The sequence below is a fragment of the Rutilus rutilus genome (genome assembly GCF_951802725.1).
Source record: "Rutilus rutilus genome assembly, chromosome: 15".
NCBI classification, from domain to species: Eukaryota; Metazoa; Chordata; class Actinopteri; order Cypriniformes; family Leuciscidae; genus Rutilus; species Rutilus rutilus.
In genome coordinates, this window is record NC_140220.1 from 33,978,209 (window position 1) to 34,000,662 (window position 22,454).

Genomic DNA, 22,454 nt, shown 5'->3' on the forward strand with positions numbered 1-22,454 from the left:
TTGTGCAGTGATAGGGCGTGGGGCTCCTCTCAGATAAAGGCACAGGGAGCACGGCCTACTAATAGTATCGAAGTGTGGAAAAAAAGAGGGGGTGAGTAAGGATGGCAGCGCTGAAGAGGAAAATGAACTGTCAGTGAGCTGCTCCATCAATAGCACATTGTGGTGGGAGTTCTACAAAAGGGCCATAAGGGAAATGTGTGAAAGAATTGTCAATACCCTCTCTCCACCCGATGAGGGAACACAATCTATAGTGCCATCTCAGAAGCATAACTCTTTCTTGCGGGTCTAAAAAAAAAGTATCTGTGGTGTCCTGTGAGAGTGAGGATTAAATTGTCATTTTGGCATGGAAGCTGAACTCGCTCTATGGTCTAAAGCAGGGTCAGGGCCTTTAAGACAGGCATGGTTTGGAACGCTCACCCTCTGCACTCAGAACCTGTGACTCACTCGACTGAAAGAGACTGACTGGGAGCGTTATTGTTGTGTGTGACAGCGAATTTAAGAGCAGGGGATATTTTTAGGTCAAGCCAGATAAATCAGATAGTCCTTTCCAGATAGTAACACCATTCCTCGTAGAATCCTAATTAATATTTCCTCTTGAGAGCTTTAGTGAAACCACTTGAAGTAGGCCTGTGAAAAAAAAATACCTGCGATAGTCACTGAGCTGAGGACACGATGATGAAAGAGTGCTTTTTTGAACATGGAAAATAATATAAGGGTTTTTGGCAGGATGGGATGTATTGTTTGGAAGTCCCAATCCTCTGCAGTCATATTGAAGCTAATTTTTTCTTTGAATTGCTATAGTGGGATCCAAAAGTCTAGAATCATTGGCAAAGCATTCATTTTCCTAATTTAATACACTGTAAAAGAATTTATTTTTCAAAATTTTTCAAAAATTTCAAGTTTAATTCAATGTAATTTGCCGTTTCTTTATTCTAATTATTGTGAAATTTGCTAGAAATTTCTGAGTGTAAATTGCTTTAAAGTAAACCATTTTATTACAATTTGAGTAAAAAGTAAAAATTGTGGTTTGGTACAAAGTTGGTGATTGTTGGTGCACTTCCAAACAAAACATCCCATAATGATCATGTGTCAGGGCAGGGGTCATTCTCACCATTAAAAATGGAATTAAAAAAACATTAAGGTATAGCAACTCGTTTTATAAAGTTGAACGCTTAACTTTTAACTAAAATAACCAACTCATAAGAATAGTTTGTTTGTGAATCAGGCCCACACTTAGCAGTAAAAACATTTCTTGACATTATTTCACATTACACTGTTATTGCTTTACATTCGATACAGACCGCAAACTCACATTTACAGCCCAGGTGAAACATGAGTTCTTTTGGCCTTGAAGATGAGTGCTGTGCAGCAAACACTGGTAGGCCTGTGTCTGTTTTTATTGTTGCAATGACAGCACTTGTCTTGAACACTGTGAGTTCAATGAAATGGAAGGAATACATCTGATCATCTGTACAGTCAAATGATCATTGTCACAAATGTGAGTATTTGACCGAGAAATAATATAGAATTCTAAATATTTCGATTTTATGCGTAACCTTTCTTTGTTTTAACTTATTTCAAAGTTTAAATGAAAAACAAAAATCCCAGATTTTCAATATAGTCTCAAGCTTTTGGACCCCACTGTATATATTACTATGTTTGCACTTTTCTATGGAATAATAACAACAAAAGAAGCTCTTTTAGAGCAGAAGATAGATTTAAGCGTGTTTATCTGTATTCATGCAAAAGGGGTTCACATACACCAACTGCTAAACTCATAACATTATAGAGGGAATGATTAGTTATCCTGGCAGCGTTTTATATGAAGCCCATAAAAGTGCTTTCTCAAAGCCTAAGCCTTCAGCTGGATATATTGAATGCAAGACTGCCACATGGTCATTGTTACCAAAAGCCATTTTTCTCCTGGTTTCCATTCCTCCACTCCTCTCATCCCTCTTTCCTCCTCTCCTTTGTTTGTGCTTGACTTGTTTTCCCTGGTGTTCTTATGATTACAGCGTGCTTGTTTACTGCAAATACAATATGTGTCTCTATATTTCGCAGAAAAGTGCAGAACCCTGTGGATATTGTGTGCTGTCCCTTTATTTCCCTCATATCCTTCTCTTCTATTTCTTTTCTGTCACTCTCTCGCACATGCACTGCAAGTATTCACACACTTGACACCTAGGTAAGTCTCCTGACGTGCGCTGTGAAAGTGTGTATCCTATGTATATGTTTGCGTGTGTGCCAAAGCATCAGGATTCTTTTAAGGGTCCTCTGCATCTGCCTTTCAAATAGATTATCTTTCTCCCTGTCACACACATAAGTATAGAGCATATATATTACTGAGACACAAGGGCTATCCATTTCATAGGTGCATAATTGGATCGGTCTTTGCAGAATAATTATAATCTAAATCATTCCAACTTCAAGCCTGCCACTGGAGTGCCTTGTTTGTGTGGAAATTTGTGTGTGGCATATGGCCTATTATGGTAGTCAGAATGGCTTGTGTGTAAATACTGTGAATGTGCGTGTGCATAAGGGCTGAAATTTCATTTCAGCACTATGAATGGCTGGAAGATGCCGCAAGGAATTACTCAGTCACTTGACTGTCCGAGTCTCTCGACAGCTAGTGTGTGTGTTATATATGTCCCTGTGTGTGAGGGAGTGAAATGGAGGATTCAGAGGTCCACACCAGATCTGACAGGAAAACAGCATATATCTATCCTATCATATAGATTGAAGTCATCAATACTTGTACATCAGTTCAGCTGACAGCAATTGTGGCATAATGCTGATTACCATAAAAATAATTGTCCCTCCTTTTATTTAAAAATAGCAAAAGTCTGGGTTACAGTGAGGCACTTACAATAGAGGTGAATGGGGTCAATTTGTGAATGGCTAACATAAGGTTCAGTTTGTTAACATTGGATAACTACATTAGTTAACAAACTATCAATGAAAAATACTTTCAAAGCATTTATTAATCTTATTCAATTAGTTAACTTATTAACTTAGTTAATGCAATAACTAACATTGAGAGACCTTATTGTAAAGTGTTACTCATAAATGCATAAAAAAATGTTACTAACCTTTTCTGTGTATGGTTATACCTGATTTTACAGAAATGAGAGACCACTTTAAATTTTTTTTTTTTTGTGGTGATTAACTTTATGCCAACATTATGTACCTGAACCCCAAATAAAGTGTTCTCCCAGCAAACATGAGCTGTAACTTGACAGAGCTAATCAACCATTCAGAAACCAAATGTCCTCATAATGAATCTCTAACCTTTCCTAGCTCAATTTCAAGCCTATTTACTATTGTTATATTTGACAAATCTGCCAAGCCGTTTGGTTATTGAAGGCTGTGAACAGCACAAACATCTGTAATATAAGACTCTGAGCAAAGGTTTAAGTTTTTCATGAGGGCTCTGAACCAATCGCCATCAGGAGGGCAGGTTTTGCTGGTCGGGGCGGAGTTTTCTAGACTATTTAAAGTGCGGCGGTGCAAAGTGTTGAAGAAGCCAGTGTACCTTGGAGGACACGAAAGGGGGAGGTAACGCGTTTGTTTTGGAGACCTTGCGGGAAACACACATCACCAGCACCGATGGAGAGAAAGGACCATTAGCCATAGTCCTGGGGAAATACGCAGGTATGCGTCCGTTCGAGGTGTTGTGTTGTGAACTTCTTAACACGAGCCTCGTGAGCAGTTCAACATTGACTCGCCCTTTTCCTCTTTGTGCCGCGCTCTGCGCGACTGGCTTGTTTACGCACCCAGGTGCGCGTGGTGGTTTATTGTGTAGTGAGGTGACTACTATGGCTCTGTACCTAGACAGCATTTCGGGCGCGTCAGAATAATTCTAGTACGCCTCTCCAGTATGACACTCACATAACCCTTTTGTATTTCAGAAGCAGTATTCCATGTCTCTCCTCTGCCCTGTTATTGATGGGAAACCAACTGGACCGGATCACCCACCTGAACTACAGCGAGCTACCCACCGGGGATCCATCGGGCATCGAGAAGGACGAGTTACGTGTTGGTGTGGCGTATTTCTTTTCCGATGAGGAGGAAGAGCTGGACGATCGATCGCAGTCGGACAGCTTTAAAGACAACAACAGCCCGAGCAAAGACGGTCCGATTGCACTTAACGAGATCGAGTACTCGGCGTTCTGCTGCCAGGAATGTATATACTCCAAACTGCGAGAGAACGAGGACCTGAATGTTTATTCTGTGAAAACTTTATTGACCATGTGCAAACCCGGGGATCTACTGGAGTTAGTGGCCAACGCACAACCCCCGCACTGGGCGATCTTTGAAGGGGAGGACCAGGTTATTCACCTCTACAAGGGGGAGATCCGCAAGGACAGCTTGTTTGAGATCAGCTGCGGTCGACAGGGCAGGATAGTGAACAATCGGTACCGCTACCGGCCGCTGCCCGCTGATTTGGTGATGCAGAACGCGAGCGGGCACGTGGGGCTCAGCAGTGGCGAGATTTGCTGGACGAACTCGGAAAGTTTCGCAGCCTGGTGCCGTTTCGGCAAGCGGGAGTTTAAAGCGGTCGGGGAGGCGCACTCGGTCGAGCAGCGCTACTTTCTGAAGGTGCACCTGTCCGAGAGCACCGCGCACACGCTCATGTTCCGCAGCCTGGAGGAGATGATACGCGAGAGACGGCGAGTGGACGCCAGTGGCATTCTGAAGGAGCTGTCGCTGGTGACCGGGAAGGAATGAGCGCATTGGGACTCTCTGCATGCCTTGAGCAAGGGCTGCTTACCTTTATTTCAGGACTTTGGGAGGGTTGTGCTTATTTGTGTAAACATGTTTTGGCAAAGACAACGCCCCTTTTGGTTGTGCTGTGAGAACCGATGGCCCCACTAAAATCACCCTGTACCTTTAAAAAGGAAAAAGATAAAACATAAGGTGAGCCCTCATCACAGTTCTCCCATGACAGTCCCTTCAAATTCGCACCCGAGATCTGCTGCGGCAGATGGTGACCACGATGCGTTCACATGTCAGTGGCAAGCCGTTTTGACATTTATTCCTTAAGACTAACTAGTAGGCTAATTGTTTTTGTTTCTAACATTCATTATTCACCACTAGTATCTTTTCTCTTTGTCCTAGCAGCATGTGAATAAATACTAGTAAGCTAGTGTGTATTCCAATTGTTACTAGAGTTGAGATCAACATCAATAGCTACTTTTGTCTAATTAGTAGCTAAAAACGAGTACTAGTGCCTAAGGAATGTCTATACTGGAAGTGAAGAGTTCATATCTGATCCACCTAGAATTAAATGGCAAAAAATTGCAATATGTATCATTGTCATTATCAGAATAGTGACTTGAAGAAAAGTACTATTGGAAGGAATAATTAGGCTATTGGACTACTTGCTGCTAATTAAAAATCTGTAGCCTACTGGTAACCTTAAATCAAATAGGTAGTTTAAAGGAATACTTGTTATACAGCTTGCCACATTGTCTCTTATTTGACTGAACTCTAGCTTTACCATGAAACATGGAGCTCGGTTATTGCGCATCTGTGCAGCTGCATTAGTTCTTCTAACCCCCTACAGGCGACAACACACGAGCCTTTGTTTTCATTCTCTTACCAACAAATGCAGCGAACATTCTTCTGTTTTTGGAGTCCATATTTTTGTATTTCAGTTAGTACGTTTAAAGAAAACTGTTTTTATTCAAATAAACGTAGATTGCCCTATGAAAATTGCGTTGGTCTCTAGCTCTTTTTCATACTATTTTGCCTGCATACAAATGCAATAAGCGAGCACGTGCTGGGCTGAGGCAGCCTCACGCGAGTGCCTAACCGATGCACTATAATTCATACATGGACCTTCTGTGTTGTTCACAGTATCGACTATTTTTCTCATTTGGTTTTGGGGGATTTATTTCCGTTAGCAGGGCAGTCGTTTGTTACCATTGCTGCATTAGTATGCCTTATAGGCAGCTGTTGATACATGGAGACACTGTCCTTTTGTTCCTGGCTTGTTACTGTTGATGGTCATTAGCGTGTTTCTGACCTTGACTCTGAGACATTGAGTGAACAAAAAAAAAAGTCCTTTAAAAACCCTACAGCCACTGAAGCATTTCATTCTGTTACTTGTCTATGCTACTTTAATTATACATATCAAGTTTATGGCCGCACTGCTTGTGGTCCAGAAACCATACATCCAAATTAACTGCAGTCTCCATTTTTTTTTTTGGCTGCAAGGTTTGCAGTAAGTAATGGGAGAGCTGTGTATAAGTGTGTCTGCACATAGACACTCTCAAGCACCAGTAAATATGGTCATGCTCTGTTTGTTTTCCTATTAGAGGCTGTAGGCTGCAGCTGGGATCATTTATGCTTTATGTTCAGTGGGGCTTGATTGGCCCGCAGGTCTGTGTGGCTGGACCCTTTACAGAGCTTGTGCTGCTGGCCAACACTAACAAGTCATTCTGAAAATCAGTTTCCCTGAAGCAAGGCTGAAGTCCATTCTTTGCAGGTTTACCTTTGTGCTGCAGGTTATGAGTTTATATCAAGCGCAATGTAACTGTTTGAGCTGTGGTTATGGATTTATACATTGAAGACACATTTCGAAAATTCCTGTCTTGTTATTAATCTAGTTGAAATATTTTCTAGATGCCTGTTCACTGTTCAACATTTGTATCCATTTCACGCACACCCATTGCCGGTTATTGTCTTTGTGTGTCTATTCCAGGTCATAGTGCATCATGAGTCATCGTCATGCACGTTATGTCAGGTGTGCCAGTTTGAGCCGTTAATATGGAAAGCGGTGGATTGTACAAATGAATGAAGACAAGTGGGACAGGTTTCTAAAGGCTTGGGAAAGGTTACTCACCAACTGTCATATGAGTTCATCGTAAATGTTACAGATTAATTCACTGAACGTCTGCAGCACTTTTTTTTTACATCTTACAAACCTTCCACAATCAAGTTTAACCAGGCATTTAATGTGTTGCATTGTGAGTACTTCAATTAATTATCATTCTTTCTAGTGCAAATATGCCTCTTTTCTGTCAAAATTGGGCACATTGTTATTTGCTTGCCACAATAAATTATAATCTGCTTTTACCACCCATGGAAAGCAGGCATTGAACGATTTTAAACTAGATTTGAGTACATATTCTGTTGACTATGGCAAAAGTTATTCATCAGATTACAGAGAAAAACATTTTATCCAGGCACACTCATATTGGTGGAATGATGCTGTACAATCATAGTAAAGTATGTCCGATCTTGGAGGCATCTTCCACCATTTAAAAGTTAGAACTGAGCCATGTAGTATATACTCTGACATTGTACTGACAAGTATTAACACTCACACACTCATTTTATTTGGCCCAGAGTGTGTCATCACCATTGTCTCTTTAGTGTTGTCTCTACCACATTGTTGTTCACCTATCCCAGCAGCCCCAGTAACCCACTTTTTCACAATATGGTTTAAGGGATCCCCTACCTTGACATTATCCCACCCCCACCTCATTTCCATTTTCTCTAGGCCTGACAATCTGTCACCTGTACCGATTCCTTTTTTTTTACTGAAGCTGGAAATTAAGGATAGTGGGGCAGCGGGCTATATGTGGAGAATGAGGACAGGAGTGAAGGCGCAATGGGCTGAGGGAAAAGATGTTGCCAACATGAGCTGAACAGAATATCTTTAGCCTGAAACAAAGTCTGCCTCTCAGTGATATGCCATATGTGTGCCGTCCTGTTTGTGTGTGTATATGTGTGTCTGTCACACTTCGTAACCTGTTACTGGGGAAACCTCAGCCAGTCGTTTGAATATTGAATATCGCTTGCGTCTACTGAATATTGTTTTACTTGAAGGCTGGAGAGAGGATGAATGCAAATCCAGCCTCTTTAACGGAAAGCTTGTTGTTTTTGCGTTGATTAAAGAACTAACGATAATGCATTTGCTTCTGCTGAGGGAGAATTATGCATAGCATCTGAGCTCCACAGAAATCCTGCCTCCCTTTCAGACTCGATCGGATATTCATTTAAACCAGCAGGCTAGCTGGTAATCTGGCCGCAGGAGGAGAGGAGGAATTTAGGAACTCAGCCTCATTTGTTATCTTTTTGTCAATTACATCTCCCAGCAATTTTAAAGAATTTGTCTTTATCATCTTAATTTGGTGCACTAAGAAAAAACTACCATGGTGTTATGGACATGATATATAAAAACAAAAATTCAAAGTGGTGAATAAAACAGATTGAAGTATGTTTTACAAGAAAAGATAGTTTTTCTACTTCAAAATTTCAGGTAGAATTCAATGTTACTTGCATTTTCTTTGTAAGTATTTGTGAAATTGTTTGCAATTTCTGAGTGAAAGTCATTTCTACTAGGGATGCACGATATTGCATTTTGGCCGATATTCGATATGCTGATATTTTCAAACTAATTTTGTCCGATGCAATACCGATATATATACACATTTTCCCCCTGATATATTTACACTTTAATTTTACTGAAGAGAAATCCAAGTCTCTCTCCTGTACTACCTTTACCGTATTACACTCATGTGTTGTAGATAAGGCAATACACAAGACAAACAAAACAACATTTGATTCTACCATAAATGTATAATTGTACAAATGTAGACAGACATTCACCCCTGAAAAATAGGCAAATTATTTCACTTGGAGAATAAATGATATGCCAGTGCCACATTTTATTTTTAAGTTCAGACTTCAAACTTCAGTCCTTAGGAGTAAAATAAATACAAATAAATTTTCAAATAAATTTTTTACATCTTCTACTTGAACAGGTCTACCAAATGCTCCCCTGTTTTCGGTGCAGATGCAGTGGCGTCCCGTTCATGTAACATGTAAGGGTGGCGCTGCCAATAATGCAACTAAGCTGTCACAAAGAACCGCAAAAAGTAATGATTTTGAATATGTCAAATATAGCAAGGAGACATTTTAATTGTTTATTAACAAGTGTTTTCTGTGTCAGCTGCAAAGATGAAGTTGACGATGACTCGCGATCTTCGCAGTAGTGAACGCGCCAGAGAGAAATGCACATTTCATACAGATTACATAGTTTTCTTTCGTTTTGAATTGTTCTGTTTAAAAATATGATTTCAAGCGTTCTGTAGATTATAGATATATTTCTCAGGTCTGTGAGGCAAGTAGGCTATGCTGAGTTTCGTTTCATTTATGAGACAAGCTCCAGTTCAATCGCGGGCGCCTCCGTGTCGTGATATCTATTATCTGCTTTACTTATTATTTATTAAATCCAGGCAATTGGTTGATGAAACATTGATTAAAATTAAGATACAATTAATACAAAACGAAATTCACTTAGAAAGGCTTTGTGCTTTCTGTTTGAGGTCTCTGTGGAAGTTTTAAAGCAGTCTCTTTTAGTGCCGCTTTCAGAGCGCTCACGTCCGTAAAGGAGAACTGTCACTGTTTTTCCTCATAAATGCGAACACGAAAAATAAAATAAAATGAATATTTTATGCTCTGCGGAGAGCATAGTAGCTTGGAGAGTTTACATTAGTAAGCTACAGGACATCGTCTTTCAAAACATGACCTGCACGAGAGAGAGAAAAAAAATTACTGCGTCATTGTACCCAGCACTTCTGAAAATGCACTTGGGAATGTGTCTCTGTCCCCAGCACATTTCAAACCAAACTGACGCCCATGCTGGAAATGCCTCCACATGTTAAGTTGCTGGCCCTCATGCACGGTCGTCACGTGCTCATAGGAAACACGCCACCCTATCGGCAAGGCTCATCGGCAGAAATGATCATATCAGATACCGATGTTGTGCCGATATCATCGTGCATCCCTAATTTCTACGCCATTTTTTTTTTTCAGTGTATCGTTATATCACAATTTTCAGGTCCCTATACTGAAATAAAATTACAAAAAATGGTGCAAGATTCTTATAGTTCCGTTTGCCTGCATCATTTCGCTACTTTACATCCGGTGGTTAACAGTATGGTTAGTTAATTTTAGCGAGTGTTGGAAACTTTTCCTTCGTCAAAGCAGAGACCAGGAGACGTTGGGATATCTTTCAAGCAGAAGTTACTCTTTATTGAGAACTCGCTGTGCGGTTGCTGTAGTCATCAAGTCTAACTAAGGAACGTTGCCTTGCAATTTATATACGTTTAGGGGGAGGGATTTACATTGAGGTTGAACAAAGCATGTAAATGAAGTATACAGGTTTAGGAACCCGCCCTAGACTCTAGAGTGTTACCAATCCTAATCCAATCAGCATAACTATTCAAACGCCTAGATCCTAATCCAATCATCCTAACTATTCAACGACTGGGGCTGGGGCTCGGGCTCCAACAGCCATTAAAGACAAAAGGTGAGAGTCTCAGTAATATGACTCATTTAACGTACAATAGAGAAAACAGGTCTGGCAGGAATCTCTTGCTGGAAACTCGGTAATCATCATTTAGCCTATACCTCAAATGCTAAAATCAGTCTGCTAAACTTTCTCAGTTTATATACTATTGTATTGGAACCTAAATTAAACATTTAATAAATTTGTAATACAACACGAGAAACCTTTTTTTTTTTGTAAGGCACATTATTCTAAGCCACATCACCATATTTCTACTACATATGGAAAAAGATAATCACAATCATTTGTTAATCTCTATGGCGTAATGATTCTGTACTGCTATGGGTTCGTTGAGATGGACTCAATGTAACATGACATACTGAACTGGTCAGAGGAACAGTGAAGGGAATCCTTAGAGAGTAGATTAGACTCTACTGTAGCTCATATCATATTATAGGCTCTTTTTATAATGCTACAGCATAATGCGCCACATTGCAGAATTCAGCAAATTCTGTTTCACGCTTATGAACTAGAGACCGCTGCTGGCTGTGAAAGAGTGCTGTCTGATAAAAATTCAAGCAGAGTTCCAGAAAGCATCTACAACGACTCAACAAAATCAACATATGCGAGTCGAGCAGCCAGCTTGCATTTTAAAATGCAGAAAACATTCTTTTTCTCTATCGATCATCACATCAGAGTGTGTGCAGACCTGTTTAGAATGAACAGAACCAGCGGCTGGACGCTGTTGGAGATGTTGTGGCACCTGTAGAACAATGAGGTAGATTGTTTACGCAACCCCCGACAGTCACATTATGTTAATGCTTTGTGTTCTTGTGCGAGTCCCTGCGGACCCAGACAGTCTCCCTTGCCCCCCTCCTCTCTCTGTGTTTACTCTGCTCCTACTAGACTCACATCAGCTTACGCTGGGCCACACCAAAGTTCTTGGTCTGTACCCAATTACTGCAGAAGTGTTTGCTCCTCACACTGTCTCCCTCTGAACCGTGCTATGAACATGGACAGAGATGGCAGGGGAAAAACAACCTGCCTCATGAAAAATGACAGCTCTCCTTTAAAAAAAAAGAAGCAATCTCTCACCAATTTCTCTAAAGTGTGGATCAGAGGAGGCCCGTTTCTTTTGTGAGGTGACATGAGACAAGGGGTTCATGTGAGACATTGTAGATTCTCGTCCAATAGGAAATAAACATCACAAATTAGATCTCTTTAACATCTTAATAGTTTCTTCTAGGCAGTAATGAGATTGAATGAAGAGCAAATGGAGACTTTTTTTTTTTTTGGACCCCATTCACTTTTTATTGTATATATATATATAAAAAAAAAAAAACATTTTCCTTTGTGTTTCACAGAAGAAAGAAAGTCATAAAGGTTTGGAATGAGATTTTGTGATGTACTTAACTACTTCTGTTAACTTACCTAGCTGGTTCTGTAAAAACCACACAGATTTTAGGAAAAAACAGTTGTCCCTATCTTAATTTTCAGGGCGGTCAGAAGTATTTCATGTAGGCTATTTAGTAGATGAGCACAGCCAATATGAACTTAATTTATCATTAGATTAACTAAATTATCTGAGCTGTGCTATCCAAATCAATTTTTATAACTCTAGTGCATTTCATTTTGTTCTCTTTTAATTAGGAGACATGTTTCCATTTGGATGTCTCCTAAAGAATTCTAGGAGAAACATCTGGGACAAAGTTTATACTTCAAGGGACAGTTTTTTTTTTTTTTTTTTTTTTTAAGAATAGCTTGGCCGCTCTTTCAATATACAGTATGAAATTTCAATACCATAAAAAGTGAATGTGGACTGGAGCTGCCAATCTTCCAAAATGACAAAAGAAAAAATTCAAAAGACTTCACATGAACCACTTTTATGATATTTTAATGGTGATATTTTTTGTCATTTTATCAGCTTCAGCCTATTCACTTTGATTAAAAGGAAAATAATTGGATTCCAATCGCGATGTCAAGCTAATTTCGGATGACATAAGATATGAGTAATGACAATTAAGTAATGACAGTTTCCTTGTTTGGATTAGCTATCTCTCCATTTAAATCTCCAATGAAGCAGCAAGGTGCTTACATTCTTCTCTAGTGTATCCGTGTTTATTTACATCTACATATTGAGCATAGCACTGCTGCTAATATAATACAGTTTTAATTGGTGGTGTCACACTAAAAATGTGGGCAAAACAAATCAAGAGGAAACTTAATTTAGCAGTTGGAGCACCAGCACTCGCAGACACACGCAGTCATGCCCATTACTTTCCATTCCTCCTCTCATATTTTACCTGCTTTATCTGTCTCTGAGTTAATGAGAGAGTCAGAGATACAGGATTAGATGCACTCTCTTTGCTGGACCGAGCACAATTCCATACCTTTGTTTCTCCTCTTCTATCTCTGACACATATTTATTCTGCAATTATTAGCACTGCTGTCTTTAAATATATGGATGTTTGTTTCCCCCCTCCCATTTCACGTCTTGTATTTCTCCATGCTTAGGCTTGTTTGCCCTTTCTGCCAAAGCCAATCACACACATGCTACTGCCGCAGCTGTGATATAACACGTCTCATACCTGCCATCTAATGCTTGCACAAACACACATCAGCTTGCCTTTCTCTCGCTCTTTTCCCCTGTTTTTCCTCTCCTCCTCTCACATGCTCAGCTCAACCTTTCTCTCCTCGTTCAGTGTCTCGCTTCATCGTCCTCCTCCTCCTTGGTTAAGCACTGCATGTATTTCTCAGCTTGACCGTTCTTTGACCGGGACAACTTTCCCCCCTACATTTTATCGGTTGCTCCTCCATAACAGCAATCACACACCCCACAGGTGTCCCCTGCACACCCTGCCTCCATTTTTCTCTCAGCACTAAATCACCAAAGTCACAGAGACAATGTCACGAGGATGACAGAGCCTGATTGCAGATGGACACAGCGAGGGAGAGAAAGATAGAGAGAGAAATGAGTGCATTCTCAAATTAGAGGCAAAGCCTCTTAAATTACACTATATCTACAGGTGGATTTATGATTGGCCACGTAATTAATCATTCTGGCTCATTCATTTGTGTATAGCATTGACAAATGACGTTCAGTTCTGTTAACAGTTCTCGCATGACAAACAGTGTAAAATAGATTCTCGCAAAAATGACTTGTATTAGTTCATTTTAGTGAGTCAGACTAATACAGCACAACCTGTTCAATCCAATTCTGGAACAAATGACTCAAATTAGTTATTTTTAGTGAATCATACATACAGCACAACTATCTATTCCTTTATTCTCCAAACTGTAGAGACAGCACAACCAGTTTAATCCAATTCCTGAATAAATGACTCTAATGAGTTGGTTTCAGTGAATCAAACAAATACAGCACAACCAATGTAGATTGATTCCTGAAATTGCATTGGAATTGTCTTGAATGCATTTATTACTGAAATAGTCAAATAATGTGATAAGTTTATTTTTTCAAAATCTCTATTTTGTAAAAATGTAAGAATCGTTAATGAATGGGAAACGTTATGAGGAACTTTACACTTCCCAGGAATACTTAGGAAGCATTTGTTATTATTATAAAGGCTGCATAAGTGATAACATTTTTGACAGGGCTCATGATTAATTGCATTCCTTTTTTAATGTGGTTATTTTTGTAATTCAATCACAATACATTAATGCATTTAATTGACTATATGTTTTTTTATTTAGTTGATTAAAAATCTGTTGCTATGATTTTCATTATTAATGTTCTGGCCTACTTTGCAGAGTTATGGATTGATTATGACCCCACTGTATTTATGGGCTTAGGATGAACTCTTGACAGAAAACAAATGGTTCATTAAACAAGATTTTACATCAAGGTATAGTGCATGAACCAGGTAGGAAGCTATGATCACTTGGGGAAAAAGTCAGACTAGGACACTATGTTTGCAAATGCAGTGTGTCATAAAGCAATAACACCATTTGAAACTAAATTGCCATTTTGCAGAGTGGACAAAAGAGGTGTAACATCAGTGAAGATCTTCAGGACCCTTACTTTGTGACGAGGCGGAGTTCAAATTGCCTCTGTTATGGTGGTGTTCTCAATTACCATGGGCTGAACGGTTGGATGCCTCCCTCTTTGAGCAACAAGTGTGATCCCGTCTGGCACTAAGTAATAAGTGTATGGACTGTGCTACGGTTGGTTATCAAAGGAAGCTGTAGGGAGTTTGATTGCAGAGGTTTGAGATGAATGTATCTAGTGATCTAACCCAAGAGCCTGGCTTTGAATTATACATGACTGTAAGACTGAAACCTTCACAAGAGAAGACTATAGACAGACACACAAACAGACTCAGAACACAGATGCACAGCAAGCCTGTTTAACAGTACTCTGGCCATTTCTTATATAACAGATCTTGTGGCTATCTATCTATCTATCTATCTATCTATCTATCTATCTATCTATCTATCTATCTATCTATCTGTCTATCTGTCTGTCTGTCTGTCTGTCTGTCTGTCTGTCTGTCTGTCTGTCTGTCTGTCTGTCTGTCTGTCTATGTCTGTCTATCTATCTATCTATCTATCTATCTGATAGTCGATCTATCTATCTATCTATCTATCTATCTATCTATCTATCTATCTATCTATCTATCTGTCTGTCTGTCTGTCTGTCTGTCTGTCTGTCTGTCTGTCTGTCTGTCTGTCTGTCTGTCTATCTATCTATCTATCTGTCTGTCTGTCTGTCTGTCTGTCTATCTATCTATCTATCTATCTATCTATCTGATAGTCGATCTATCTATCTATCTATCTATCTATCTATCTGATAGTCTGTCCATCCATCTATCCATCTATCTATCTATCCATCTATCTATCTATCTGATAGTCTGTCCGTCCGTCCATCCATCCATCCATCCATCCATCCATCCATCCATCCATCCATCCATCCATCCATCCATCCATCCATCCATCCATCCATCCATCCATCCATCCATCCATCCATCCATCCATCTCTCTCTCTCTCTCTCTCTCTCTCTCTCTCTCTCTCTCTCTCTCTCTCTCTCTCTCTCTCTCTCTCTCTCTCTCTCTCTCTCTCTCTCTCTCTCTCTCTCTCTCTCTCTCTCTCTCTCTCTCTCTCTCTCTCTCTCTCTCTCTCTCTCTATCTATCTGCAACTGTTTAGAAAGGAAAACAATGCTTTACAGAACTGAAACAGAAACCCTTCAGACAACAACCCTGGTTGTCAAGAAGGTTTCATAGGAGACATGCCGCAACAGTGTTCTTGAAAAAAGAGAGTGACTTGCAGCATGCTTTGCCACAAATCCAAAGAGAGAGTGAAATATTCATGCAGCAACAAAATGAATCTAAAATAGAGCCCTCATACTTCTGTAAGCGATGGACTGCATGGTGAGACAACACAGCTAAATCAAAATCAGGCTCTCAGGCTTTCAGGCCCTCTGCTCTGTAGTCATGTATGTTTACCACATTATGCCACAGTTCAATATTTCTCTCAAACAGTCTGCTGCTGAATTTTATAACAGTTGAATTTCAGGCAGCCTGATGCATATGTGAACTGAATGCCAAACCAAATGTTGACCATGTGATGTATGAATTATCCAATCACCTGCGATATAAATTGTGGCAGCAAAACTGTATCAGCATGCTAGGTTTTCTATGAATTAAACTAAAGACATACACACCTGATAACCAATGTTTTCAGATTGCTATGCACCTTATCATAGGCATAATTAGTCCAACAAAGCTGTGAATGGCATGCTGTTTTTGTTTTCTGGTTCTTACAAGCAAATATGGTATACGGTGTTGTCTTATGTACTAAGCTTTCATCACTGCCTTCTACATACAGTATGAAAGCTTCCCTACACACAAAAACACACTCTCACGGCCGATCTCGCACACACGTCCAAACGCACAGACACGTTACACCAAGCATATTGAATTTCCTACGATGAAGACAAGAGCATCACCATGGCAACGTCACAGTACCTCTCCCTTCCACTGCCTGTTTTAAAAGATGAGAGGATGGAAGACAACAAGAGATGAATAGAGTTTAAAGGGATGAGGGTGGTCAGAGGGTGATAACTGCTGCCTGGAGGCTTCTGTGGATTAGGAGTAAAGGTAGATCTCACGTACATGAAACCTACTCAAATATGTGCTACTCTCTGAAGCACAGCAAGCCTGAAGCATTTTGAATGCAATCACAAGCATAAAGAGTTTAAAGGGATAGCTTACCCCCCCCCCCCCCCCCCCCCAAAAAAAAAAAAAATCTGTCATCATTTATTCTGTCATCTGTCATGTTGTTCCAAACCACAATGCCACAGCTTGAACAGTCTGCCTAACATACTTTTGTGTTCCAGAAGAAAGAAAGTCATACAGGCTTGGAACAACATTAGGGTGAGTAAACAGAATTGGCATTTTTGGGTCAACTGTCCTTGCTAACATAAATCAACAGACTACATCCACCTTAAAAGTTTAATGTAACAATGTGAAAAATATTTAAACATGCATAAATGTGTACACAGAGGCTGTATTTGAATGCATAATGATGGCTGGAGGGCAGCAGACAATGAAAGTGGTAGAGAAATAAAGCTCTCGAGGCAAATGTCTGCATGCAGCTGAGGGATTTTATCCCACTCAATAACAGACAATAAACATTCCAATGCATAGTAAGAGCAGGATAGATGCAAAATAGATGCAAAAACCTGTGAGACTGGAACGACGCGAGTAACAGAATTGTCATTTTAGCCAAACTACACCTTTGACAAATTAACATCAGTGCTTTAAAGAGACTTTTTCTGCAGTTTACATAATTATGCCAGTAGGTGGCGACAAACGACTGTCTTTATGAATTAATCATTGAATCCTACATTGAACTGATTTTTTTTAACAACAAATTTGGGAAAACTGTCTGTTTGCGTGAATCATTGGATCATTCACCCAACTAATTTGTTAAACATCGATTCATTCATCAACTAACTAAAATCTCTCAGAAAGCTACCCAATATTAATCCATGTTTATCGAACTGCTGCATAGAAACAATATCACACTTCAAATCATGCATACTCAATATCTACACGACTGTGAATAACTATGTAATTTTTTTATGGTTTTCGAAATAACAACACCCCTGCTGGTGTGATGTTGCTGAATAATAAAACATCACTCCTGTAACTAACTATTATAAAACAACATGGCAATCTAAATCTTCTTAAACGCAAGCACTCTCTGAATTACCAGTATGTGTGTGAAACTGCAGCCTACCATTTAACGGTTTCATTGAAGATTTATTTAACACAGCATAACAGACTTTAAATGTGTGTGTGTGTGTGTGTGTGTGTGTGTGTGTGTGTGTGTGTGTGTATGAGAGAGAGAGAGAGAGAGAGAGAGAGAGAGAGAGAGAGAGAGAGAGAGAGAGAGAGAGAGAGAGAGAGAGAGAGAGAGAGAGAGCACAATGGCTGCCCAGAGACTGTGAAATCTTTTGGCTTTGCGTATTGCACCTTCTGTCTCTCTCTGCACACAAACAGCTCACTTAAGCATTGATTACATCTCATTCTGCCTCTTTAAAGCAACTCCTTTACAAACATAATTAACACTCTCAAAGGGGGACACTGGGATAAAACATCTGCTGTATGCAAGGCCAGAAGAGTGAACGACCAATTCATCTTCTCCATGCTGTCAGCCTGTCAGTAACATCACCTAAACACAGCCACTCAATGGATATAATAATCGCCAAGCGATCAGTATCTGCTGAGTTTAAGAAAGACCCCAGAGAGCTCAAAGAGGAATTATGACTTCAATATCTCTGTGCGCTGCAGGGTTGTTGCATATGCACGTTTCTGCAAGCTTTTCATGCCTTATGCATCCCCACAGCCCCGTCAGTACGGCTCTCCATCAACAACAAACCAGAAATGTGTTCCTTTTCACATTTTTCCCCTGGATTTATAGTTATCATGAATATTATTTAAAAAATATGCATTTAAACAAAAAACAATATACTATAGGTGAAAAACAGACTCCTTTCAGACTTCATTTTCCTTCCTTTTATTAAGACACCAGAGAAGGTTTGTCTCTCACAAGGTTTGAGGACAACTGTATTTGATATTATATTGGTGTGAAGAGGAGAGGCAAAATAAACCTGGACAAATTGATCAGGAGCTCTGTGTGGTGTGGCCATCAAAATAAAAAATTTCAATTTCAATTCAATTAAGCCATTATGTTTGCACACACACACACACACACACACACACACACACACACACACACACACACACACACACACACACACACACACACACACACACACACACACACACACACACACACACACACACACACACACACACGTTGGGTTTTCATGTTATATGGGGACTTTTCATAGACATAATAATTTTTATACTGTACAAACTAAATTCTTTCCCCTAACCGTATACCCATCACAGAAAACTTTCTGCAATTTTACATTTTCAAAAAACATCATTCTGTATGATTTATAAGCTGTTTTCCTCATTGGGACCAAACATGTCCCCACAAGGACAAGGATTTTGGATATTATTACCATCTTTATGGAGACATTTTGTTCCAATAATGTTGGGTATACCTGAACCACACACACACACACACACACACACACACACACACACGGATGGACTGGTGGATAATGGATAGAGAATGATGATAAGAGAGATAAAGAGAAAGAAATGTTCACTTGTTTGTATGCTTACATCACACATGACTCACTGCCATCCTCACACAGACTGCAGTGCTGCACTTGGAGCTGAAATGGATTACGAAGAATTAAGATACACCAGGAGAAAACCATCTGTGGAAATATGAAAACACTGTAAATCATGTCAGTCTCATTGAATTATGTAGTATAGAGCAAGTGTCTTTTTAACATAGTGGAATAGAGGCCAGGAGTGAAATACTGAAGTCAAACAAAGAGCAAAAGGAGGACTTTTTTTTTTTTTTTTTTTTTCTGTGATGGAAGTACCAGGAAGTGAGAGAAAATGAAAGGAGAGACCCCTTATCTGCCCTGACCTTGAGTAATTGTGCATTTGGGTAAATAGGCCGTCCGGGACTAATCAGTGTGTAATTGTATTTGCGTGTGTATTAGGCTGCTGTGTGTGGAAAGCAGGAAGGTGTCCATGTCACTGTTTCCATTAGCAACCTGTCACTGAAGGTCCCTCATTGTGTGTTGTTGCTGCTTCCAATGGGCAAGATGTAGAGAGTGTCTGGGTCGCTATAGCTACGCCGTCTGGCGCTGAATCCTCAACCTCTCCCCTGCTGGAACCAATTTGCATACAGAACTGCCAACCTTCACTTTTTCCACAGCAATCAGGAATATCCACGAGTGCAATAATCCCATCATTCGGCATGACTTTGACTGCTCCCAGCATCAAACAACATTCTGCACTATTTTGTCCCGGCGAGTCAGTTTAGCCAACGAAATGATGGCTCAGTAACACATCTAGAGGGGGAGATTTGAGGGAAAGAACATATTTGTAAACGTTAAAAGCCACAATTTCCTAAAAATGAAGTTAAACAAGACACCAGTCTAATCTAGATTGAGAAAACGCATTACATTGACAGATTTAACAGCAGTCTCAGCAGCACAGCAAGCGGGCGCATGGACATTTCAAAACCCATTAATAAATAATAAAACATTAATTAATAAAAAAAACTTTAATTAGTCTGACCTCTACCCTCACAGACAGGCTAAGGAAAAGTGAGGAAGAGAAAGTGGGAGTATTCATCAGTTTAAAAAGGAACAAGGACAGGAATGTTCTTACTAAAATATCTGAGCTGATTTTGTCATGAATGACCTGATGGAGAGAATGAGGCATGAGTGCGTGTACATTTATGTCTTGCGTGTGTTTAATGAGGGATATGATTCTCCACGGCTGTGATCTACTCCACCAGAGGTGCGTCTAGCCTTTAATCAGCACTGGGGCAGTTTTCCATTTAAGTAATAAAGTGTACTCTTATGTTCTTGGGAGTTCTGGGAAGATTTTTGCAAAAATGGCAAAACTTGATTTTGGGAGCAGCATGGCTGGCTTAGTCCATTTTTAAATCCCACACGCTATGATAATTATACAGTAATAAAGTGCTTACAAATCATGTGCAAACAGTCATATACATTAAGCGTGCACACAAACACACATTGGGTTTCCATGTTTTATGGGGACTTTCCATTGACATTATGATTTTTATACTGTACAAACTGTATATTCTACCCCATAATCCTAACTTTTTTTATCAACGTGATCTCACGAGTATTTACATGCATGTTTTCAATTTTTTTCTGTATGTATACTTTTCTACCATGTACATTTACTTGCATTTGCATAACCACAGAAACAGACAGCATTATGTTATTTAAAAAAAAAAGAAAATTAAGTAGTCATGTTTAGCTTTGGGGATAAGGTTAAGGGATCATAATATACATATGCTTAATGTATATATATATATACATATACACATACACACACACACACACACACACACACACACACATTAATTAATTTGACAGGAAAACAATGGGATATAATGCAAAACTGATACAATGAATAAAGCCCTGTTCACACCACCAGAGACACACAGCAACAAAGCAACATTATCCTCTTCATTTCAATGGAGAGCTGGCGACTTCCGGTGACATGGGCAACAGTGACCGTTGGTGACAAGATGTGTGCGTGTCCAGTGACGTCAGTAAAAAATTGAGAAATGCTTAAAGGGATACTTCACCTCTGGAAAGATGAATGTGTATTTAAAATGGGTCATTCATGTAGTAGAAATGTGAAATTATTTTTGAATTTGGAGCCTTCTAGACTAGGCTTTTGCGTTCTACAGTCTCGCTTCATTGTGTTGACTGTGACGAGCAGGACGAGAGAGAACGGCACGAGGCCGGTGGCGTGATTACTGATGAGCAACACCTGTGAGACGCACCGGTCTCGTAGGCTCTCTCTCACGGAGGAGCAGGAATTTTTTTAGCAATGCTAACACGCACATCAACCGATCACTTGTTTAGCGTTCATGTAAACACCACATTCAGATTCACCAATCGGAATGAATTCAGTTAGACTGAAACAAAAGGTGTGCATGTAAACAATGAATGGCGACTGTAGAAAGCAAAAGCCGAATCCCGGACATTTTGGACGATCATGACAGCCGGACATGTCTGGGAAAAAGAGGATGGTAACCCCTACTACTCAGCTTTCTCCACAGAACAAGAGCCTGTTAGCTTAGCTTCCAAAAAAAGACGGCTGACACTATGGGCCCTATTTTAACGATCTGAAACGCAAGTGTCAAAGCGCAAAGCGCAAGTAACTTTGTGGGCGGGTCTCGGCGCTGTTGCTATTTTCCCGGCGGGATAAATGACTCTTGCGCCCGACGCAAATCTAAAAGGGGTTGGTCTGAAGTAGCTTCATTATTCATAGGTGTGGTTTGGGCGTAACGTGAAATAAACCAATCAGAGCGACGTCTCACATTCCCTTTAAGAGCAGGCGCGTTTTTTCTAAGCGGATTCCTATTATAACGGCGGATTTGCCAGGCGCGCGCCAGGAGTGGTTCACAGCCGAGGAGACAGACGTCCTCGTCACGGCCGTAAAACACAGAGAAGTGACATTGGGGATGGAGAAACACACCCAAATTAGCTTCGGTTAAACAGGCGTATGATAATTTGGGCGTATGATTAAATGTGTAAGCTAGATTTATGCCTATTTTATTTTCACATCTTCATGGACACAACAATGATTTCCCTCGTGTATTAATATGAATAAATGAATGAAATCTTTATTTCGAACAATTAAAAAATAAATTAAACCAAAGACAGCAACACATTAAATATCCATCAATAAAAATAAAACAAAATCAAGAACAAAATTATTATTTATTTTTTTTGCATAATAATCACACTGTTCGAAAAGGGATACGTAGAAGCCCTAGGCTTATCAAGACCTACAAGACCTAATATTTTTCCTAGTAATAATGTATGATTTGCAAAAATGAAAACGGCTGCTTCTGTGTAGATGAGAGCTTCAAATTGTAACGCGCGTTGTGCACACGCTACATTGATTATGGCCAAGCATGCGCCCTTAAAATAGCATGAATAACATGCGGAACGCGCCACTGACTTTAGACTAGGTTTTTCCTGG

General features: G+C 39.8%; 1 protein-coding gene across 2 annotated transcripts; it reads left to right on the forward strand.

The window, feature by feature from the left end:
• The first annotated feature begins 3,518 nt into the window (after window positions 1-3,518).
• Window positions 3,519-7,086, forward strand: lratd1 (LRAT domain containing 1). Of its 2 annotated transcripts, none has more exons than XM_084432081.1 (2): window positions 3,519-3,651; window positions 3,909-7,086. In XM_084432081.1, exon 2 carries the CDS (start codon window positions 3,946-3,948, stop codon window positions 4,726-4,728), a length of 783 nt encoding a protein of 260 aa, XP_084288207.1. In that variant the 5' UTR covers window positions 3,519-3,651; window positions 3,909-3,945; the 3' UTR covers window positions 4,729-7,086. The 2 variants fall into 2 exon arrangements, with proteins under 2 accessions (XP_084288207.1, XP_084288208.1); XM_084432082.1 differs by having other exon boundaries at window positions 3,520-3,806; window positions 3,909-7,080.
• Window positions 7,087-22,454: the final 15,368 nt, after the last annotated feature.

What these genes read in the sequence shown, in the direction of transcription:
- lratd1 (XM_084432081.1), top strand. Translation starts at nt 3,946, where the DNA reads ATGGGAAACCAACTGGACCGGATCACCCACCTGAACTACAGCGAGCTA.